The sequence below is a fragment of the Dasypus novemcinctus genome, chromosome 7, assembly GCF_030445035.2.
Source record: "Dasypus novemcinctus isolate mDasNov1 chromosome 7, mDasNov1.1.hap2, whole genome shotgun sequence".
Classification (NCBI taxonomy): Eukaryota; Metazoa; Chordata; class Mammalia; order Cingulata; family Dasypodidae; genus Dasypus; species Dasypus novemcinctus.
In genome coordinates, this window is record NC_080679.1 from 37,854,669 (window position 1) to 37,879,691 (window position 25,023).

The window sequence follows — 25,023 nt, forward strand, 5'->3', positions numbered from 1 at the left end:
TTGGGACTTGCTTTCTTGTTGCTTTTTCTCCTCCAATGCAGTCATGAGAACATACTGAAGCAAGACACATGGGGCACATACATGGTTCCTCATCTCACCTGAGGCTATCCTATAATAGCGGACAGGTGCCAACCTCAAGAGTGAGCCCAGTCAAGATCAACCAGATGACTGGAAACTGACCACAGATCATGAGTGAGCCTAACCAAGATCATTAGAACATCCTAACTGACCCACAGATTCATATACCTCTGAGTTATAGAATGATTTGGTTTGTAACCTTATTGTAACAATAGATAACAGATACAATACTTTAAGTAGCACAAATCAATTACCAGTAAAACGAACATCAAAATGCAAGTATCATTCTTCTTTATTGACATAGAAAGTATTTTAGTTAGATCATTTGTTTCCTGCACCTTCCTGGTCCTTATAACAGCATTCACATCACTGGAATTCAGCGGGCCTAGATAGGATAGAGTAATGAAACGAAGGACATGAGCAGCCCCAGAACTACAGAGGTAGATGTGACTTTCCCAGCACAGTTTGAGTGCCAGTATTTCTCATACACATTATCCAGCACGGAGAGTACAGCCGCCATGGTCTCCTCACAGGTGGGCTGGATCTGATCTTCTGGCAGAACAAATCCATAAGTACCCTGGTCCCTCAGCTCAAATGTGTATGAGAAGGGGATCCCAATGTCCTGGGCCCAGTCTCTTGAAGACCCTGAAGAGGCATCTACAAATGAAAACAGGAGGGCAGAGTTAGACCTTATACTTGAAAGGATGGAGTTCTGAAGTCATTTCAGGTTCAATTCAGTAAAATAAACTCTTTCAGATAAGCGTCTCATGAATAGCTGTCTCCCCATGCACCTTCAATATTAAGCTCTAGTGGGGCGAGAACTGTGTCTTCTTCATCCTCTCCAACCCCACAGTACCTAGGACTATACCTGACGCACAGCATAGGTTTAGTTAAAGTTTATCTGCTGAATCAAAGACAAGGAAACCTAATAAGGCAAGGCAAGAGTGAACTGACTTATATAAAGAAATCAAAATGACCAATGGGGAAAATATTATACAAGTCTTGTCAAGGTGAAGCTAAAGAGAATAGAGGAGGTGGTGTTTGGAAATGGGAGAAAACAATACACTCTCTCTTCTCCTAAATTCTTTTCTCTTAGCTCCTTTTTCCTAGTCCCACACTGCTCTGCTATCTTAGCTGGATGAGTCATCTGGGAACTGAATCAACTCATCAAGGGTCACTGGACAATGTCCTTTCTGGTAACTCCTGTGCATTCTAACTTGCCAGCTCTTTTTAACTGAAGCCAGGGGAGGTTCTGGGATGAGTCGATGAATTAATTTTTCCTTTTAGTTCATACCTTATCCCCTCAGAGCATAATTCTGAATTTGTGGAGACTCCTTTTATCCTTAGTCATTTCAATTTGTACTACTCCCTGTTGATCCCAGGACACTTCTATCGTTCTCTTACCCTCATGCCCCTGCCTCTCCAAAGTCCAATGACTTCTTTTGTGCCTTAGATACTATTGGAGAGGCAGAAAATCTACTTACATAAAATATCTGCACTCGATCCAACTCTATACTTGGTTCCATGCTTTGCTTTCAATGCATTTGCTGCCTTCTGTCCAACTTGAATCTGTAGGTGGGAAATGCAGAGACAGATATCTAATGTTAAATAAATCCAACAATCCAGATTGTTCGCTGTTTTGTCCAGAACCATCTTTGGAGTTCCAGATTAAATTTCCAATTTCCTACACCTAGGTAGCTTGTTGGTACTTCAGACTCAGCCTTCTCAAATCCAACTTCATTATCTCTCCCACTAGTAAAGCTCTTCTGGCTTTCGTATTTCTGACCTATCATGCTTCCCCACAAACACTTGTAAAATGCCACATTCATCTCCAACTCTCCTTCTCTCACTTCTCACTCTCAGTCGTCAAGTTCCATTTCCAGTGTCCATCACCTTAGTTCAGATTCACACCTCTGAACTGGACTGTTGTCCTCTTCTAATACGTTTCCCTTCCTCTCAAAAATCTTTATTCCCATTGATCCTAACTGGCTTCCAGATTAACTTCCGTAGGGTAGAGCTGTCATCATGATCCTGCTGAAAAGCTGTCAATTACTCTCACTCGTTCACTGAATAAAGGGCAAATCTTTCAGCCTTGTTTCTGGGATCCTGCACTATAGTGTCCTAACCCACCTGTGGTAGGATAAAAAAAAAATGGCACCCCAAAGATCCACTCACTTCCCAATTCTTAGAACCAATGAATATGACGTTATAGGACAAAAGAGTACAGATGACCTTGTATGACAAAAGATGTGATTAAATTAAAGCTATTGAAAGGAGGCACTTACCCGGTCTTATCCAGATGGGGCCTAAATGCAATCACATGAGTCCATATAAGGGAGATTAGACACACAGAGAGGAGGAGGAGGAGGCAATGTGACCACAGAGGCAGAGGCTGGAGTGAAGTGGAAGTCGAGGCAGGGAAGGGAATCTCTGCGAGAACCTCCAGAGGGAGTGCAGCCTGCAGCCTTGAATCTGGCCTCCAGAACTGTGGGGAAATAAACTTCTACTGTTTAAGTCACTCAGACTGTGCTGGTTTACTGTCTATAGGGATTTGGGAAATGTATTTAACTCAAGGTCTCAGTTTCCACATCTCCAAAAAAGGCTTATTATATTAACATGAGGGTCAAATGAGATAATGGCTGTAAAATCCCTTTGCAAGTTGTAAAGTTACAGGCAAATGCTAGTTATTTATGTATCTTGCAAAATTATCATGTAGTACAAGTCATATTGGAGCAGGAAAGGGAAAAAAAATTGCAAGGAAGATTCTAGAGTGCTGCTGGATATTTTTGACTCCTAGGAGGAAGGACTTCTTCCAGCAAAGACCTACAGTAGCTTTTCTTTGGTGCCCAGGCTTATGTTCTCCATGTCATGGTCCAGTGGGAGAGGGACAGGAGGTGTAACAGAATCCACAGTTTACCTGGCTTTCTGTGATCTTAGAGCTAGTTTGGCATCCAGTCCATCCCAGCCATTACCGATAAGGAGGAGCTTGTTTTAAAAATCAAAAAGATAAATAGTATAACAACTCAAAACGTATCATCCTTTTGATTTGTGCCTGTTGTTCTCAGGACTTACAAAAGGGAGAAGAGTCCAATTCTTTTCAGTGATTCTGCCGGCCAGTGCTTTGGTAAACACAGCCTTGGAAAAGGACCCTGGGATGAGATAAAACAGTTTCCCTGTCCTGCCTTGCATTTTGCTGGCACTTCCCTTTAAGAAGAATCCTAAGCAAAATCTGAAGGAAAGAGTTTAGAATAAAATAAAGCATTGTGTTTTGCAGAAAAGAGAGCAGATATTATTCAGCCATGTTATTTTAGATATGCCATATTCCACTAACAGCTGGCAAGTTCTTTAAAGCACGGTTCAAAAGCTGTAATTGCTGAACGGAGCTTCAAGAGAATTTACAGAAATGAAAGAGCATTCCTGAAGGTTATTAACATAATCATCTCATTTATATTATAGGCAAATACCTAAGATGTCTCCCAACTTGACACTTTATGAAACAGGTAGTTAATTAATGTGGGTAAAGCAGCATTTAACCTGAAGCCTTCCCAGCAGGTGCCGGTATAGTGCAAAATGCAGGAGAAACAAGGAAGAGCAGAGAGAACAAAAGGGGGGAGGGGCTAGAGCCAAAATCTTGGCAGTGGAAATCAGGAAAAGGAAGGCAGGGGTCCTAGTGAGACTTTTCTAGAGGCTTTTGAGCTATGGTCTTACCAGCTTTTCATAGTTACTTGATTTCTTTTTGGTGTAGCCGTAAGGAATGAGAATGAGCTGCCCGTAAGAGTGTATGGTTAGGTAACACAAAATGTTCTCCTTCTTGCTCTCTATAAACCTAGAGACTGCTTTAGTCTCTGGTTCAGACACTGGTCCTGTCCCACAGAATGTTAAATCCTGGCAGTTTTTAGATGCACCAATACCTGGAATACACAGGACATCACAAAGAAGTCAACATGATCATGAGCCCAGTCAAGGAGTCTCGCTTGCTCAGGCCATGTGGCCCACTTGTCTAAGGCCAACTTGCCTAAGTTGGTCCTCACTGTAGGATTCAAAGAGGAGCCAAGAAAGGCAGGTGGGCTGATGTTTGAATTTAGAAACAAACTCCGTGCTTGCATAGTGCAGGAAGCAGGACACAAAACAAAATGGCAATTTCAGTAATCTTTCACTTCCAGCTTCTATCCCTTAATGGACCCTGAAGCAAATGGTTGAGATCTAGTTCTTAGAGTCCTAGGTCAGGCACCAACATAGTGGTATTGGCCCATGTGCCCCACTCCCTCCCCTCCCACACTTTCCCACATTAGCAACATCTTTCAGTAGTGTGGTACATTTGTTACAGTTGATGAAGACATATTGAATCATTGCCACTGATCATGGAATACAGTTTCCATTATAGTTTGTTTACATTTTGCCTGACACACTTATAGGTTTTGACAAAATGTCTAATGTCCTGTATCTGTCATTGCAATGTCATGCAGGACAATTCCAATGTCCCCAAAATGCCCCATATTAGATCTATTCTTCCCTCTCCCTCCACTCAGAACCTCTGGTGGTCACTGCCTTTGTATCAATGAGACAAGTTCTTCCATTGCTGGAATAGTAATAAATCTACTTTAGTCCATAGTTGCATTCCCCCCTTACATTTGTTCATTCCTCAATCTTGAGGATCTTGAACAGCTCACATTTTAGATAAGAAAATTGAAGCAGAGAAATGAAGTAATTTTCCAAAGGCCACACAGCTACCCTAACTGGATTTTAACCCTTGCCATCTGGTTTTTAAACGGATGAGTTTTAAACATCCCTGTCTCTTTATTTGCTTCCAATTCACTCAGTGTGTTGGGATTCAGCAGCATGAAAATTCCTTCAGGAGAGGAAAATGTTTGTCTTGTTTACTGCCTCTCCCCACCATAAAATAACCTGCAGTGATAATTCTCCCGTTTTTCTTTTCTCTATGACAACTCATATATTTCAAAACAAAGTGATGGATTTCAAACATGTTCACACTGCTGTAGGCCTCCTTTGCCCTTCTTTACTCACCCTCACTGAAGACAGCCTTGCATTTGAGTGTTAATGGTTCTTACTGCAATAGATAATAACATCCTTTTAGAGGAAATAAAGCTGCTCTGGAAGCCTAGAAGAAGCTGTATAAAATGAGATGTTTATTTTTAAAAATAATTCTCTTGTAATGCATACCTTGCTTGCTGTCCTTGCTTCTCTGCTCTGTTTGTTATTCATCAATTCATCTACTAAATAGGTACTTACTACACCAGGATGCATTGAAATTTCGATTGAGATCCGTTCCAAAACAAGTGCCGTTATTATGGGATGAACGAGATTTCCTCCAAAGACGATCCTATAACAGAGGAAGATAGGGATGTTGCCATTCTAAGGTTTCATAAATTACAGCGTTAGGGGTGAGGTGGTCCTTGGACATGAAAGATGTTTCCATGACTGTCTGTCTAGAAGAACTTAGCTTCAACATTACTGAGCTTGCACGTGTAATTTTCAGTCTTGCAGATAGGCTAGCAATGCCCAGGAATGGTTGTTTAAAGTTGTAAACGATCAAACTGGAGGGAGAAGTTCGACTTCTTCTTAACAAGCAGATTAGCAGTGTCTGTGGATATGTGGTGCTTAATCAGGGAAAGCTTCAGAGAGTCATTTCTTAGGTTCAAGTGATGTGGGTTGAAAAAGAAATAGGGTGACAGAAGGAAAAATGCTGTTCCAGGTGTATCAGAGATGGTCTCTGCACATTTCTGGAAGCAGAAGACTGAAGAATGGAGATGAGGATAAAGACAATCGCACCAGACAATCTCAGAGGGACGGGAGGGGGTGGATTCAAACAACAGGAGAGCAAGGCTGTCCCATAGAAAGGGGTCCCACAAAGCGCTTTTCAGGGAATGATGGGGAGGAGGGAGGAATTAATGCACTCTAGGAACTAACAGTAAAATGATATGCTCTAGAAACCTTTCTGAGAGAAAGTTGTCTACTATATAACGAGACTTTATAAAATGTTCCCCACCTGTAAGAGCAATAACATTGAAAACTGAAGGCCAGTTTTGTGCTAATACATCATTATTTTTACTCATGCTTCCAGAACTGATTTAAGATGAATACACCTTTATGAATTCCATACCAATATGATCCTGACAGGGCAGCAGTCAATTCATAAACTTGAATTAAAAAAAAAAAATTTATTTCTTTATTTCTCTCTGCTTCCCCCACCCCAGTTGTCTGTTCTGTGTGTCTACTTGCTACATGTTCTTCTTTGTCCACTTCTGTTTTTGCAGCGGCACTGGGAATCTGTGTTTCTTTTTGTTGCGTCATCTTGTGTGTCAGCTCTCCATGTGTGGGACGCCATTCCTGGGCAGGCTGCACTTTCTTTCACGCTGGGTGGCTCTCCTTACAGGGCGCACTCCTTGCCATTGGGGCTTCCCTATGCGGGGACACCACTGCGTGGCAGGGCACTCCTTGCCCGCATCAGCACTGTGCATGGGCCAGCTCCATGTGGGTCAAGGAGGCCCGGGGTTTGAACCGCGGACTTCCTATGTGGTAGACAGACGCCCTAACCACTGTGCCAAGTCCGCTTCCCCATAAACTTGAATTTAAGATGATAGAGGAGAAAAGTTGCTAGGTCTGACTGGAAAACTAATATAACCAAAAAAAAACCCAAAAACCAAAAAACCAAAAATATACCTGAATTTGGCTTAAAGGGGAAATTTTAGGTGAAATATAATATGTTACTAAAATTCAATGAAACAAACACCATAGGATTGTACAACACTAACTGTGAACCTTAAGGTAAACTATGAACAGCAGTTCATGGTACGATTGTAATCTTCTCTCATCTATTGTAACAAAGGTGACTTACTAACACAAAATGGTAATGGAACTCTGTATTCTAAATGATTTTTCTGTAAACCTACAACTTTTCTAATAAAAACAAAAACAAACAGCAAAAAAAAAGCTTGTGCTGACTTCAACTCTAAAAAGGCCTCTCTCCTCCTCAACCCTAAACATCACTTCAATTCTTGACAAAAAAATTATTAAGCTGATTTTTATCCCAAATGTGGTTTCTTTCCTTATGTGGCATAAAACATTTTTATAGCTGCAATCACTGAGGTCAGAAAACATGAATCTGAGTGAAACTTTAGTTCATGAACTCTTCCAAGGACCAAACTTGATGTACTTACAGTCATCCAAGTGTAGTTATAACCATCTATGTTAAGAACTGGAAGCACATAGAAGTCCAGGTTCCCAAAGAATCTGCTAATCCTTCTGTTGTTTTTATAGTTTTGTAGAATCTGGAAATTAAAAAGAAAAATATTTGGAATGGTACAGGGAAAAGTTCGATTCACTCTATAAATTTATGGAAAGTGATGGTATATTCCATCCCCATCCCCAAACCCTGCCTCAACTGTCCTATTCTTAATGTAGTGGTTCTCAAACTTTGGCGTACATCAGAAGCAACAGGAAGACTTGCTGAAACATAGCCTGCTTGCTGGGCTTAACCATCTCCTCTCCCCGCCAAGTTTCTAATTCACTAGGTCTGTGGTGGAGACAAAGAATTTGCATTTCTAATGACTCCCAGCTGAGGGTCATGCTTCTGGCCCGGAAACCACACTTTGAGAACTACCACTTTGTGGGTTTCTTCATGTGTGAGTTTCTGAAAAGAATGAAAAAAAGTATTTTATGTTTCTTTTAAAGTTTTCTTATTTCCCTCAAGGGGAAGATAGAGATAATATATAAAAACTCACTGTTCTAGGTATTTTCCATATGCTAAATCTCTTCATCCACACAACAGATCTATGAAATAATCATTTTGTTCTCCTTTTATAGTTGAAAAATATCGGGTCCTAGTATTAAAAAAAATTTTTTTTGCCTAAGATGATTTGAAAGAGGCAAAGTTAGGTTTCAACTCATCTTTGACTCCCAAGATGTATTTTCTTCTATATTGAGAGATGTATAACTTCCAGTAAGCATGATCTTCAATGCACAACGAAGAAATCAGGATAGCTAACTCAATTTGTAATGAAGCTACTCATTAATTCCATTTCACTTGGGGTGAAAGAGTAGCTCAGTAAAGAGTTACATTGTCAGTGTGTGAAAGAAGCATGTCTCTAAATAGCCAAGAAGTAGAAGGTAGAGAACTTCTTCAACATGATAAAGGACATTTATGAAAAACCCAGAGCTTACATTATACACAGTTGTGAAATACTGGAAGCTTTCCCCCTAAGTTCAGGAACAGAAAAAGATGCGAACTTCCACGACTGCTACTCAACATTGTATTATAAGTTCTAGCAATTAGGAAAGGAAAAGAAATGAAAGGTATCCAAATTGGAAAGGAAAACTATCTCTATTCACAGATGACATGATGCTCTATATAGAAAATCCAAAGGAATCCTACTACAATGAAGAGCTACTAGAGCGAATAAATGAATTCAGCAAAGTTGCCAGGTACAAAATAAACAACAAAAATCAATTATGTTTCTGTACATTAGCAATGAACAATCAAAAAGGAAATTAAGAAAACAATTACATTTACAATAGTATCTAAGAGAATAAAATCCCTAGGAATAAATTTAATCAAGGAGGAGAAAGACTTGTACATTGAAAACTATAAAACATTGCTGAAAGAGATTAAAGAAGACCTTATAATGGCAAGACATCTTGTGTTCTAGGATTGGAAGAATTAATATTGTTAAGATGTCTATACTACCCAAGGTTATCTACAGATTTCATATAATACCTATCAAAATTCCACTACCTTTTTTGCAGAAATGGAAATATTGACCCTCAAATTTTTATGGAATTGCAAAGGGCCCTGAATAGCCAAAACAATTTTGGAAAAGAAAAACAAAGTTGGAGGACTCACACTGATTTCAAATCTTACTACAAAGAAATAGTGATCAAAACAGTGTAGTATTAGCATAAAGATAGACATCTAGCCCAAGGGATAAAATTGAAAGTCCTGAAATAGACCTACATGTCTATGGCCAACTGACTTTTGACAAAGATGCAAAGAACATGCAATGCGGAAAGAATAGTCTCTTCACTAAATGATGCTGGGAAACATGCATGTCCACATACACTAGAAAGAAGTTGGGAAGCAGATTTGACCCAACAGATAGGGCGTCCGCCTACCACATGGGAGGTCCAAAGTTCAAACCCAGGGCCTCCTGACCCATGTGACGAGCTGGCCCATGCACAGTGCTGATGCACACAAGGAGTGCCGTACCATGCCCCTATGCAGGGGATGCCCCACGCGCAAGGAGTGCGCCCAATAAGGAGAGCCACCCAGTGCAAAGAAAGTGCAGCCTGACAAGGAATGGCACCACACACACAGAGAGCTGATGCGGCAAGATGATGCAACAAAAAGAGACACAGATTCCCAGTGCTGCTGCCAAGAATACAAGCGGACACAGAAGAACACACAGTGAATGGACACAGAGAGCAGACAACTGGGGTGGGGTGGGAGAGGGGGCAGGGAAGGGAAGAGAAATTTTAAAAAAGAGAAAGAAGTTGAATCCCTACCTCACATTATATACAAAAATCAACTCAATATGGATCAAGGACCCAAATATAAGTCCTAACCATTAAAGTTTTAGGAGACAACATAGAGGCAAATCTTCATGACCTTAGATTCAGCAATGAATTCCTAGATATGACACCAAAACAAGAGCAACAAAAGAAAAAATAGATAGATTTCACTTCATCAGAATAAAAAACTATCATTTATCAAAGGATATAATTATGAAGGTGAAAAGACAATCTATAGAATTGGATAAAATAGAAGCAAATTTTATATATTATAAGGACTTAATTCTCAGAATATATAAACAGCACTTACAATTGAATAACAAAAAGACAACCCAATTAAAAAAATGGGCAAAGGACTTGAACAATTTTCAAAGAGGATATACAAATGGATAACAAGCTGATGAATAGATGTTCAACATCATTAGCTATTAGGGAAATCCAAATCAAAACCATAAGATACCACTTCATACCAATAGGGATGGCTATTATTTTTTAAACACAAAAAATAACAAGTATTGGAGAGGATGCAGAGAAATTATAACCCTCATGCATTTTTCTTGACAATGTGAAATGGTGCAGCCACTGTGGAAAGCAGTATAGTGGTTCTTCTGAAAGTTAAATATAGAATTATCATATGACCCAGCAATTCTACTCCTAGTATATACCCAAAGAAATTTAAAACAGAGACTCAAACAGATACTTGTACACCTATGTTCATAGCAGCATTATTCACAATAACTAAAAGGTAGAAACAACTCAATGTTCATAAACATATGAATGTTAAACAAAATGGTACATACACACAATGAATATTATTCAGCTGTAAAAAGGAATGAACTTCTGAGACATGCTGCAACATAGATGGATCTTGACAACATCATGCTGAATGAAATAAGCAAGGCAACTAAGGACAAATACTATATTGTTTCACTTATATGAAATATCTAGAAATAGCAAATCCATAGAGACAGAAAGAGGATTAGAAGTCATCAGGAGGGGTGGGAAGGTAGAGTTGTTGCTTGGTGGTACAGAGTTTTTGAGATTTCAGAAATTTTAAAAATAATAACTTTTGTTTTATTTTATAAAAAGCAGCAGTAGGTATTTTGTAGGGTGGATTGCCATTATAAGGAAGTTAAAGACACTTACTTCTTTCACAAACCATTGGCAAAAAGCTGGGGAAATCCATTCCCTGGCATGAATTCCACAGTCCATCCAAATGATCTTTTTGGTTTTATGTGATGGTTGGCTGATCTAGAGAGGATATCTGACTCCATTATCAAACAATAACTTTTTCTTGTTAGTCACCCAGCCCTTTGCAAAGTTACCAGGTTTTTGGCTCCCCTAGTAACTTACTATGGGTTGCAGGCAGGAGGCAAGGTTGTCCAGAGAAGAGCTCACCAATCTGACCTTTTCCTCTGTTCTTGCTCTGCTGCCATAGTTACTTTGCTCATTGTTCTTAGGACCATGTGCTGGCTCCTCATGTTACCTACCCAAAGTCTGGTTTTCCCTACTCCCTAATTATAAGTAAAAGCATAAAACCCATCCCTAATTGACAAGCTTAGAAGCAAAATTTGTCTCAAACTTATAGAATCTTAATCCACAGGATTCACTCAGTGAGATAAAGGGCACAAAAGGTCACTGCTAGGATCAAAAGTAGTTAAAAAGGAATCCTAGTCTTTTTGTAAATTTCTTGAAACTGTGAAGGAATACAAATATATAACGTCTTGCAAGACTTTTTAAATTTTCCTTCCCCTTAGAGATTCATCCATTTCCAGCCAACCTAGTGTTTTCTCTTCTCTCCTTATTTGTTATTCATGTCCATCAATTCAGCCTCATACCAGCAAGGAAGAGCCAATTCTCTTTCAGACGAGTGGGGTAGATAGGAATTAATCAGCAAGTAAGGATTCTCTTTGGTAAAGAGGTGGTAAACACACCGAGGTTTGTAACAGCCATGTCTGTTTTGGATTTTATGTGGCCTGGTCCAGTACCATTCATGGGAAGCCTTGAGAGCTGGGCTGATGAAGGCTCTCTCCCTCTGTATGAGAAACTTACAAACTGAGATAAATACAGGACTTGATCCACCATATTCAAGGAAATTTCTCCTTTTAACCTCTCCCATTTTCAAAGTTGCCAGCACAATTCCTAATCCACCTGTTATGTAATTCTCTCTTTGTAATTGCCCCCTTTACGAGTACATGTATATCATTTATGTATTTACCTTTATTGCCTCCTTATTATATAGTCTATTCTTTACAATGTGGCCCAGTATGAGGATGTTCATACGTCTGTGTCTGGCTGAATCAGCTCAGAGGTTGATGGCCTATGGAGAATCATACAAGCAGGTGCCCCATGCTTAGTAAGTCAGTCAATCAATCATTCAATCCCTGGGAAAATTCTATTTCAGAGCCAATAGATTGGTTTGTAATTGTGGATAACTCTGAAAATTGAGGGTGTGCTTTTAAATAAATATGTCTACAGTAAGTTGTGTGAGGTCAGTTAACTTAGTAATGCTGGTTCTTAATGCCAAACCATTTTGGCAGTCTTTGTTGAAGAGTGGTCCCAGTCTAGCAGTGCCAGCATTACTTGGGGACTTGTTAGAAATGCATTGTGGTGCCACTTGAGCATGCATCAGAATCACCTAGAAGAGCACTTATTAAAACACAGATTGCTGGATCCCACCCCTAGAGTTTGTGAATCAGTAGACTTTTGGTGGGACCAGAGAATGTGCATTTCTAATGAGCACCCAGGGGATGCGGATGTCACTGGCCCAGGGACCACTTTGAGGGTCACTGGTTTGGTGTGGTGGTTGTCAATCCTGGCTATATATCAGGATCACCTGAGCTTCATCCTGGAACTATTAAATCAGAATTCTATGGTGGTGTATGTATGTGTGTGGGGGGGTTGGTGGTGGTGGCAGACAGTGTCATTTGGCAGCTCCCCAGGTGATTTTAATGTGCAGCCAGGATTGAAAATCAATTTGACCCCCAACACTTTTCAAATGTCACATTCAAAGGGGGAAGGGGAGCTGGAGATCTGGTGATTGCCCTGCCTGTGTTACTATCTGCTGCATGACGTTGTTCTAGACCCTTTACTTCTCTGGGTCTTTATTCCTTCAACCATAAAATGGAGTTAAGTTGTTTGTGGTTTTTAAAAAAACTGTTTTGAAAAATAACATCTTCCCCCCAAAAATCAAAATACAGATGAAGCGTGAACTGGCTCTGATGGTAGCATGTGCGGGGGACTCTTCCCTTACCCAGCTCCTCCATTCCTACCCCAAAGGAGCTTTGGAGGCATCAGGCATTTATAGAGCACAGGGTAAACCCACTCAGTATAGAAGGGTCCTGGCTAGCCCCAATGTCCTCAATCCTAAATTGCTCAGTCTTGGTGTGGATGACGGAGGCAAAGTACAGGAAAAGCTAAGGAATAAGTGCTCCTTCTTCCTGGCCTTACTGTTTTAAAGTCCAACCCCCATCATCCCACCTAGCCATCCAAATTTTCTTTACCCCAGAACTTGATTGCACCCAGATAATTAAGGCTTAAACACCTACAAGTTTTGAATTTTAAAAGCCCAGAACATGGTGAAAATGGCAGTCTTTCTGTGTTAACTCTCTTAACCCTTTTTCACATTTCTTACATAAGCCCCCAGATAGTAAAAAAATCCTTGCATGGGGAGGGAGACATACCCCTGTCCCCTGCTCATTCTCCCTCCATCTAGTAAGTTCATTCTCAGCCTTCTCCCTCTCACTCACCTTCAGATAATTCATGGGCTGGTTCTCATAGGTCATCCCTAGGCAATGCTGTGTCACCACTTCCTTGTACTTCTCACTTATCTGGTTCATCCACTGATAGATCTGAAACAGCCAGGGAGGACTGAGTATCAATAAGAAGGTTCTTTGTTTGCATTGGCTTAAGATAGTTGCTTTTTCACTAAGACACTGTATTCTTTTCTCTAGATTGCCACATCTATGTGGTAAACAAAATAAGAAACTAAACCAATGGACTATTACCCTCTCTCTTTTTTCTTGAAAGCTCTACTCAGTCACCAATTCTTAGCTCTACTCTCTCACAACTTCTTGATAGCCTAAGAACCGATAGCTTTAACAATATAGTTATCGAGAATTAACAATTTCAACAGTCCACTTAAAGCATTTTCAAAATGGCCACCAGATTTCTGGCAACAATCACACCAGAAATTTTGGTTCATGGTTGTGTTGTGAGTTCTTCTTCGGTCTTTATGGATCCCGATAATACTTTGCTAACATTCATGGCTCCAAGGTTTAGAGAAGAGATGGCTATGCCCTTCACAAAACATGCCAACACAAGTTTCTAAATCAAGCCCAAATGTATCATTTTGATTCAAGTGTACAGACCTGAATAGATCCCGATTTAATTACAAGTCTTATACCATCTCTAGAAATGAAGGGTCTTACAATTTTACCTGTACATCAATGACTTGGGGTTCTGTAAGGATGAATGTAATCAGAGAATTCACCATCAAGAGAAATATTAAGACAGAGCCATCAGCATGACATAGGATGCCCCACATGCTCAATTTCTTTATAGTTAAAATCTCTGCATGACAAATTATTAAATAATAATAATTAAGTGGGATTAACAATGGTTCTAAGTCAAAATTTCTGTATCTTGATTGATATTCATCTTAGCCTGGGATATCACAGATAAAATGTACTATTATAACAGCAAAAATACATAAGTGAGGGTATATTCAATTCAGTCCTATCAACTGAAGATGTAATTCATCACATGGGTATTGTGTGCTTCTGTGCTGGGGCTGGGTCACATGCAGGTGCCTTAAGTCTTGGAGAAGCTACAAATAGTGAATAGCAACATCAGCTATAATTTACTTGTTACTTATTAAATGGCAGTTAGTGTTTATATAGTTTGTTTCATTTGCCTCTCACAACAATGATGGAAGATAGGTACTACTATTTCTGTTTCACAGATGAGGAAGCTGCAGATCAAAGTGGTTAAATGCCTTGGTCAAGATCACACATGAGGCAAGTGGCTGACCCAGGTATGAGCCCATCTCTGATATCTGAGCCTAAGCTCCCTGCAGTCCATATTGGACCTTGTTCAAAATCATGGTATCTTCCGTCCTTTTGGGTAACTGTTGCACACAAAAAAAGGCCAAATTCTTTCTTGTATTCTTTGAAAAAAAATTCTGGAAAAATAATATATTCTCTAATGCTGAGAGTGTAAATTGGTCATGTGTGTTTGGAAGGTGACTTGCCTTTAGCATACATATTATTTAACCCATCAGTTCTATTTTTGGAAATGCATACCTTAAAACACACACACGCCTGCATGCAAATAGAATAGCTAATTTTTCACAGTATCCAGTTTTGAAACTCAGCAAACTTAACTTAGTAGCAATATAATTATTTCTTTGAATAAAGTTTTCCCCTCTGATTCACATTCATGCTAGCAAAACTGTCTTGTAGAGATATTCTTTCCCTCCTTTTTCTTTTTGTTGTTAATTTGCTTTTCTATTTCCTATCAGCAGGTTTTTTAACTTCAATGGTGGGGGGAGGGTAGATTGGGGAAGTCCCTGGTACTCAAGGCACAGGCTAATCTCAACCCTACGTTTGAGTTTCTCTCATCCATGGTTACTAACAGCAACCCATGCCTCCCCCCCTGAAGTGACTGTGACCACTAACAACCTCCCCCACATGTGTCCTTGCTCACCTCCCCAACAGGGTGGTATTTGTTGTAGTTGTAGGTCTCCAGGCTCCTCCATGGACTCGCTGCCTCATCCACAACCTCTTGTCTCTGCTGTGTCAGGGATCTGCAAAGAGGAGAAAGTGGGACAAAAGCAGTGAAAGAACCAGGCACCTTGGGAGGGTTGGCATATTGATGCAGAGGGTAGCAGAAAGCAACGTGCCCAGGATGTGGAAGACAAAGCCCCTGTTGGAGTCTTGCCTCTGTCATTTCTTAACTGTGAGACCTTCGGCAAATGTGAGCTGTAGATCTTCATCTGCAAGGGGAGGTTGGAATTCTCAGGACGCCAGGGTAATTCAACTAGATGTAGATAAAAATACTTTTAAATTTGTAAAAGGAGCAATAGGTAAGCTTTACCGAACTGAAACAGGCACTATTTTAAGGACTTTAAAGCTCATTGAGGTCTTCTGAGATTGGTGCTCTTATTATCTCCATTTCAGAGATGAAGAAACTGAGTTCCGGTGAGATTGTCTTTGTAGTCTGATCGGAGATCCTGAAAAAAATTTTTTTTCTTATTTCTCTCCCTTCCCCTCTGTTGTTCTGCTTTCTGTGTCCATTTGCTGTGTGTTCTTCTGTGTATGCTTGCATTCTTGTCAGCAGCACCAGAATTCTGTGTCTCTTTTTGTTGTGTCATCTTGCTGCATCAGCTCTCCACGTGTGCCGCGCCACTCCTGGGCAGACTGCACTTTTTTGTGTGGGGCAGCTCTCCTTATGGGGCAGACTCCTTGCACATGGGACCTCCCTACATGGGGGACTCCCCTGCATGGAACGGCATTCCTTGCACACATCCGCACCGAGCATGGGCCCGCTCACCACATGGGTCAGGAGGCCCTGCTTTGAACCTTGGACTTCCCATGTGGTAGGCAGACACTCTGTCCATTGAGCCAAATCCACTTCCCCTGAAATTTTAATCTCTGTATTGCATATAATGGTAACAACTAAAATTCATGTAATGATTTATCTTTTAACAAACAGTTCAGTAAAATTACTCAGTGCCCCCTTTGTGCTAGATATCATGCTAGAATGCATTCATGCATATTAAATTATTTTATTCTTACTACAGCCCTGCAAAGTATTACCCATGATTTATAAATGAGGAAACTGAGGCTCAGAGAACTTACATAATTTGCAGAATTGCATAGCTAGTACTAGTACCCTATTTCTAAACCACACAAACATTTGATGAACGTTTTAGTTCCTCAGCTGAAAGCCTTTATTTAGCAAAAGATTGCTTGCTTTTTTTTTCACTGTGAAAGCATGATAACTGATAATTAATTTACCTAACAAATATTGAGTACATACATGGCAATGGGGCAGGAGATTTTGGAGACACTGGAGTGTGAGCTTTTGGTAGTGATCCTGCATTGCAAGGAAATGTTTAGAAACCTAATTAGCTAACTTTCCAAAGTTAAGGGCCATTGGATGTGCTTTCCTGGGACTGTACAATTATTTCAATTATTATTATTATTTTATTTATACCTTCCCACCTTGTGACTTGATTGCTGTCTGCTCTCTGTGTCCATTCACTGCATGTTCTTCTGTGTTTTGCTTGTCTCCTTTTTTGTTGGGCCACCTTGTTGGGGCCAGCTCTCTGCAGCGCACATGCTGGCAACTCTCTGCAGTGCATGGGGGAGCCTGCCTTCACAAGGAGGCCCTGGGATGCAAACCCAGGGCCTCCCGTATGGTAGATGGGAGCCCAATTGATTGAGCCACAGCTGCTTCCCTCAATTATTTTTTAAAATCTATTTTCCCACATTTTTTTTCTGAACATTCATGATACAGCATCTGCCCTTTTCCTCAGCCTTCATTTCTTTATCTGTAAAATGGAAAGAATACTAGTATCATCACAAAGGACTCTTACAAGGATGAAATAACCAAATCCATGTTAAACACTTAGTTTAATTCCTGACACATAGTATATTCTTTTTTTTTAAAAGATTTATTTATTTATTTATTTATTTCCCCTTCTTCACCCCCCCGCCCCAGTTGTCTGTTCTCTGTGTCTATTTGCTGCGTGTTCTTTGTCCGCTTCTGTTGTTGTCAGCAGCATGGAAATCTGTGGTTTTTTTTTGTTGCGTCATCTTGTTGTGTCAGCTCTCTGTGTGTGCGGCGCCATTCTTGGGCAGGCTGCACTTTCTTTTGCGCTGGGTGGCTCTCCTTACGGGGTGCACTCCCTGCGCGTGGGGCTCCCCTGCACGGGAACACCCCTGCGTGGCACGACACTCCTTGTGTGCATTGGCACTGTGAGTGGGCCAGCTCCACACAGCTCAAGGAGGCCCGGGGTTTGAACTGCGGACCTCCCGTGTGGTAGACAGATGCCCTAACCCCTGGACCAAGTCTGCTTCCCAGTATATTCTTAATAAATGTTAAAGCACAATAGTTCAAAGCAAAACAAAGAAAAACACCTATTAATTGCAATGTTGTTAGAAATAAAAATTGTACAGAGAATAATTTTGCCATCCAATTGGTATTATCTTCAAACAATGACAAACTATAAAATTCTTTGAAAGAATTAATTAGGGAAGTAGATTTAGCTCAATGGATAGAAGCATCCACCTACCACGTAGGAGGTCCAGGGTTCAAACCCAGGCTTCCTGACCTGTGTGGTGAGCTGGCCCACACGCAGTACAGATGGGTGTAAGGAGTGCCGTGCCATGCAGGGGTGTCCCCCACGTAGGGGAGCCCCACGCGCAAGGAGTGCGCCCCGTGAGGAGAGCTGCCCAGTGTGAAAAATTGCAGCCTATCCAGGAGTGGTGCTGCACACATGGAGACCTGACGCAGCAAGATAATGCAAAAAAAAGAGACACAGATTCCCAGTGCCGCTGACAGGAATATAAGTGGACACAGAAGAACACACAGCAAATGGACACAGAGAGCAGATAACTGGGGGGAGGGGGGGGGGAACGGGACAGGAGAGAAATAAATGAAAAATAAATCTTTAAAAATATAAAAATTAAAAAATTTTAAAAAAAGAATTAATTAAAGCTCAAATTACATTCATAATATCTAGAGAGTTCCAATAACTGGATTCACTAAATTTTAATTTTTTTTATCTATTTCATTGAGCAGCATGTACTACAACGAACTACTCTAAAGGAAATCAATTTCTCTGTACAAAATCACTATTTTATCACTTGGAGGTACATTTATTATTGCTAATTGTTTCTAATATTAATATTAATAATTGAATTAAACAGAAGCTCTTTGTCCTCAAAATTGCAAATGTTTTATTACATTGTTGCACCTCATGTAGCTTGTCCAAATGAAAATCTGATGATAGGTGATTGTCTCAATGATTAGTTAAAACAATGAAAATGAATTTTAATAGAAGGAGATTAAAAGAAACAAATGTTATTAAAATAGTCGTAGTTGGAGAGGAATGTTTTCTCCATGTCATTCAGGGATTCATCTCTAATATTTACCATTTGCTTGGTTATTTTTTTTAATGAGCAAGAGGGCTTCAGAGTGAGTAATTTCAATATAAAGATATCTATTGTGCAAGCAATATATTGAGGCTGATAGTTTTACTAAAAATTTAACATTTTATAAAGAAAATACATCAATTCCCTTGTGTGTTTAATAAACATTCAACCTATACATAACATTTCAAGGGCACATTTCATGTCAACTAATCAGCTAATGTGTGTGTATGTGTGCAATTGTGTGTGCATGTGTAGTAACATAGTTAACCTTTACTGAACTTTATGCTAGGCATTGGCCAAAGTACTTTATATTATCATTTTTACCCCATTCAATAACCCAATGAGTAAGTACTACTCTATGCAAAAGCAGTAAGGGATAGTAATAACAGAAAAGTAGATTTCTTTCCTATGCAGTTTACAATCTACTTATTGGAATAGGGCATAAACATATGAAAAGCAAAATGACTTACCCATTAAATAACAAGGCATGAGCTATGATAAGCCAGTTCCTGATTAACTGGTGTCATTAAGTGTAATGAGGTTAGGGAAGGGAGAGTTCTGAACTCAAGAATAGCCAAAAATAATAGCCAACATTTTACTAGAAGATACATTTGCAAATCACTATTCTAAGGACTTTATGTGTGTGTGTGTGTGTATAATCATTTAATCCTAGCAAAAGCCCCGACAGTAAATACTATTATTCCAGTAGTTTATTTCCTGAAGACTTTGTTGCATAGGCTAAATTATACCTGTATTACACTCTTAAGAAAGCATAAAATATTTATTAGTCCTTTTTTAAAATTGTGATTTGGACACATTTCCACTCATTTGTACTACAAAGAGGGAAAAATTAGTATCTGCATTGTATAGTCACTAGAAAATTCATTTTACTGTTTTTACCGAACAGGGAAAGGAGAAGGAATGGAACAAATGAAAAGGTCTCTATCTCTTCAGCCCCCACTCTCCTGCATTCCCCGTGCTGGCTGGCCTGCTGGTCGTGTTCTGCTAGGAAATGAGATCGTTGGAGATGTCAGTGTCATGTGTAAACAGGAGCAGTGACTGAGAAGAGAGTGGCCCTCTTTATACAGTTTAACAACTGTTTGGTTTTTTCTTTTTCACAGTTCTCCACTTAGTGGAGTAGGAAGGTGAGTACACTAACAGGCGGAGCCAGCCACCTGGTGAATTCCGGTTTAAATTGGGTTGGGGTTTTGGCAATTTCACAGTGCAGAGGGGAGTAAATTAAAGGCAACTGGACACACTCCCCTAGCCAGTGTCTGCAAAGCACACATGCTGCCTTCTAAGTCCAGCACTGGTAGTATTTGTAATTGGCTGCAGATTTTCAAGCCAGCCCCTGATGCTTTGATGTCAGAGGTTCACCCTGTGTTTTATCTCGCAATGATCAGTTTCCAAGCAGGGAAGGGAATGAGTGGGTCCATTGATAATGTGAAAAAGTAAACTGTCTGGGCATTCGAGGGAAAGTACCTGAGAGTGAAAATGTTTATTGTTTTTAACAAAACTAAAGCACAATTATTACACCTCAGAAACTCAAATACTTAGTTCAAGGGAATGCTTAAACCATATACTTAGAAAAGGCTGTTTTTAGGCAATTTCTTGGGTGATGCCTAATACTTTGCAGAGAGGGAAGGAAAAATCTGGCTAATCCCCCAAATTACCACCAGTCTCATCTCACTGATCAAATGAACATATTATTGTACTTAGTGTATTTTTTTCGAACAAGAACTCATAAATATTTACCTGAGAAAATGATCCTTTGGGTCACATTATTAATAAATACTGCAGATCAAATATTGTCAGAAGGAATTTTGACAGGAATATATAAAAAGGCAAAAATCTTATGAATATTAAGGGAAATTTTGTGTTTCAAACAGTAAAGATATTTCATGATAGTGTGGTTTCCAATCTTTTATTTCTGCTTACAAAATTAATATACACTTATAATGGAAAATCTAGAAAGCACAGAGAGGAGAAAAAGGAGAAAAGGAATAGAAAAGAGAAAGAAGGAATAATCCTCAATAATCTCTCCTCCCTGAATTAACCACTGTTGATACTTGACATCAAAATTTTTTCTTAAATACGGTACAGGTTATATCCCTGTATAATATTATATTCACTCCTATGTGTTCTATATTCTATCAGAGACATTTCCTCAAACCAATGAAAATTCTTTGTAAACATCATTTTAGTGACTATATATTTGATAAGTTTATATTATATAACATCATTTATTATATACTATCTTCTATGCTTCCACCACCCCCCCCCCACCCCGTTGTAAATAATTCTGGACCTAAGAACTTTTTGCATAAATCTTTGTCTTCATAGCTGATTATTTCCTTGAATTATTTTCCAGGAAGAAGAAAGAGTAGGTCAAAGAGGATCAACATTTTTAAGGCATTTGATCTGTACTGCTAAATTCCAAATGGTTATTATACTTTTACTGGAATTATAAAACATTTATTAGGAGATCATCTTCCTAAATGCTTAAGAGAAAAATTACAATGCTTGTCATCTTTGCTAATTTTAGATTTTCTAGACTACCATCACATATACTCTAGTAAGTAAAGATTATCAAAAATTGCAGCTAACATATTTTTGAGTTGGTAAAAGTCACATGAAAGTGAACATTATTTTGTATCAGTAAATAATAATTGAAAATTAAAACAACCAATAAAAACAAATAGATTTGAAATGTTTCTCCCAAGTGTAGTTATGAGGAACCATCTAATGGAAGCTATTTCTGTCCCATTGCTTGAGCCTAATCACTCCTGTAATTTAACCTTGGTCAGCAATCATTTTGTATAAATAAAAGTTTTATGCATGTTCATTGTAGAATACTTAAAAAGTGAAGAACAGTTGAGAGAAGGGGGAAAATCACCAACCAAAAGTAGCAATTACCATTTTAGTATATATTTTCTCTTCTTTTTCCTAAGCATTTTATTACATTTTGTACTTTGCTTCTTTGCTTTAGCATTAAAAAAACATTTTTCTAGGCCATTAAAAACTTTTGATAGCCATTATTCTAAAGGATGAATAATACCCCACTGTGAGATATCACGTGGCATTTACATAATCTAATATGGGACACTTAGGTTGTTTCCAAGTATGGTAATATTTAACATATATTTATATTATAAATAAGGCTGCATCTCAGAACACAAAACTCTTTTCATATTTTAGTTTATTTCCCCAATATGGATTTTCAGAAACAGTGGTACTTGGGCAAAGGATGTGAAAGTCTTGATTAAGCAGCTTAATTTATTTCTAGTCCAAGTCCTGTAAAATACATGAATCCTTCTCTCTAATTTATGAGTGAGCTCAGAAAGAAATATGAGTGCAGAAATCTACTTGAAACCAAGGAAACTAATGGAAAAATGAGAAAGAGATGTCCAAACAGGTTTTTGGCCTGGACCCCATTTGTATTTCTCAATCAGACTGTCGATGAAGCCAAGGGACAAGCTGCGGTCACACAGGAGCAGAAATAGGAATGGATTTCTCTGTTCTGTGAAGACAAGTTCATTGCCAGAGAGCAAACACCTAGCGTAACTACACATACTTTATGAGATAATCAAAAAGTGCAAAATAATGAACTATGTATTAGAAGGGAAAATATCTTTGATGTGGAAACTACGCATATGAGCACCCATTCGCAAAAACGCATAATCTCTACTATATATTTAGAGATGTTAATTCATTAAGAATTGGGGAAAACCACAAAAATGGGCAAATGACACAAAGAGGAAAGTCAAAAAAGATCAAAATCATACCCTAATTTGTAAAAAATGACACATCAAAGGATTAGCTTCCTCAATCAAGATAAGTCCATCAATGGATGCCTCAATTCATAAAAGAATAAAGAGAGTAATAAACGAAGAAAGATATTTAACCTTAATAAACAACAAAATGCAAAGTCAACAGTGAGTATTTTTCACTTGCCAAATTGGCAAACACAAAGTTCTTTTATACACTGTTGTCACAAGTTTTCTAGAGTGCAATAGGCAATGTGTAGCAAGACCCTTGAATTTTTCTCAGTTTCTGACCCAATAGATCTACTTATAATTTGTAATAGGGAAAGAATCAAATGTATGCAGAAACTGTGAAGATGTTGCTCATCATAACATTATTTGTAAAATTGACAAAGTAGACATTAACTAAATGTAGCAATGGTAACATCAGCAAATGGTAATAATAATGGACTATCATTAGCAGTTGCAATGTTTTAAATGAATTTTGAATGCCATGAAATTTTCCACAATATAATCTAATGGAAAAATTCCGGCAATAATACTTTTTACATAATGATCTGTGTCGATCTATATTTATCTATCTGATCTTTCTATCCAAAAACATTAGTAGTAATTTTCTCTAGGTGAAGCAACTGGTTGTCTTATACATTTTATTCTTAATATTTCTTTGAATATGTCTACAGGTAATTCCTTTTTTTTTTTTTTTAAGGAAGTACTAGGGATTGAACCCAGAACCTTGTACCTGGGAAGCAGGTGCTCAACCACTGAGCTACATCCACCCCCACCACCCCATGAGAGAGTTGGTTTTTCGTTTGTTTGTTTCATTTTTAGGAGGTACTGGGCTCGAACCCAGGACCTCATGCATGGGAAGCAAGAGCTCAATCACTTGAGCTACATCTGCTCCCCTGCAAGTAACTCCTAATAATTAAAGCAATGTTCCTTATCAGTTCAGAAATGATGGAAATGTGGGATATAGAATTTTTATTACAAATTTGTTCTTCAGTCACAAAACATAACTCTTAAGTATTAGTACTTGTCATATCTTTTGCTAGGAAATCTTTGTTAGGTATGTTTTCACTTACTCAAATATTAATTTTCAATAATAAAATTTTAGCAATCTTTGTTATTCTCATTTCAAGGTGGTGTGTATAGGTAGGAACAGGAAGAAGAGAGAATTTATCTGCATAAATCTTGAAAAAAACTTTCCATTTAGACTATCTAAACCATAATGGTCAGCCCCTCTTCCCATTTCACACTCACCCATCATATCCCAGCCCCCTAGGAACCAGGATCCCCAGGAGGTAAAGGGCCCAAAGGAGAGGCTTCATTCTTCCGCAGAGAGAGCCAGAAAATCCTGGGCCTCTCCTGCAGTGTCTAAAGTCCTGAGAATAAATCTAGGGGTTGGCTCCTACAATCAAGATAAGATTAAGATACTCAGCGGAAGCCTCAGGCATAAAACCAACTTGAGCAGTTGCTTCATTAACTCCATCCTGTCCTTACGCCAGTGTTTTAACAAAGGAAAGTGTTTTACCACAGGATTTTTCATTTCTCCTCTGAACCAAATTTACATAAACTCTGGACTCCACCAGGTGCAGAAAGAAATTTCTCCTCTATGTAAAGCACCCCCTGCCCAAGAGCTTCTAGGAAAGCCTGTCACAGGTACTCCCGCTGTTTCTTCTACAAGGCTCTGCTGAGCAAAATGGGTATTGCAAGGGTAGCTCTGGTCACAGCAGGCATGGTCATTATTCAAAATCCCCACTCTCCTCAACAACTAAAGATTTCATTATGGGTCTTTTCTTGTCAATAGATTTTTTTTTAAGATTTATTTTATTTATTTCTCTCCCCTTTGCCCGTCCCACCCCCATTGTCTGCTCTGTGTCTACTTGCTGTGTGTTCTTCTGTGTCCCCTTGTATTATCAGGCGGCACTGGGAAACTGCATCTCTCTTTGTTGCATCATCTTGCGTCAGCTCTCCCTGTGTGCGGTGCCACTCCTGGGTGTGATATGCCATTTTCATGCGGGGCGGCTCTCCTTGCGAGGCACACTCCTTGCACGTGGGGCTCCCCTATGCAGGGGACACCTCTGCATGGCACAGCACTCCTTGCACGCAGCAGCACTGTGCAAGGGCCAGCTCTTCACACGGGTCAGGAGGCCCTGGGTTTGAACCCTGGACCCTCCATATGGTAGACAGATGCTCTATCAGTTGAGCCATGTCCGCTTCCCAATAGATTTTTGATGAACCACATCACCAGCTTCTCACGAAAATCCAGAGTCTCTCCAAATCTGAGCAATGGAACCAATCCTTTTCCAAAAGGATTTTCAGACACACCTCTCACCTAAAGGCATCTATCACACACCCCAGCATGTTTGCAAACAAACTCCTATGTCTCAAACAGTAAAAATCAAAGGCTCAAGTTAAGATTACTTCTGAAAGTCAAATTAAGGTGAAATTTGGAGCTGAGCAAGAAAAGGATCTAAACTGAGTCCTTGGCATTC

The 25,023-nt window shown here is 39.3% G+C and overlaps 1 protein-coding gene across 1 annotated transcript; it reads right to left on the reverse strand.

Moving 5' to 3' along the window:
- Positions 1-365: 365 nt before the first annotated feature.
- Positions 366-23,856, reverse strand: CPO (carboxypeptidase O). Its single transcript, XM_004458163.3, has 9 exons — positions 23,789-23,856; positions 15,310-15,409; positions 13,353-13,454; positions 10,750-10,854; positions 7,257-7,367; positions 5,329-5,419; positions 3,787-3,989; positions 1,563-1,647; positions 366-735 (listed from the first exon to the last, which is right to left on the reverse strand). Exons 1-9 carry the CDS (start codon positions 23,854-23,856, stop codon positions 464-466), a joined length of 1,137 nt encoding a protein of 378 aa, XP_004458220.1. The 3' UTR covers positions 366-463.
- Between the last annotated feature and the right edge of the window lie 1,167 nt (positions 23,857-25,023).

Excerpts from the sequence above, each read along its gene's own strand:
- CPO (XM_004458163.3), bottom strand. The coding sequence starts at position 23,856 with ATGAAGCCTCTCCTTTGGGCCCTTTACCTCCTGGGGATCCTGGTTCCT. Across the intron at positions 7,368-10,749 it reads GCCAATGGTTTGTGAAAGAA|ATTCTACAAAACTATAAAAA; the intron begins GTAAGTGTCTTT and ends TTTAATTTCCAG. Across the intron at positions 5,420-7,256 it reads ATAACTACACTTGGATGACT|GATCGTCTTTGGAGGAAATC; the intron begins GTAAGTACATCA and ends CCTCTGTTATAG.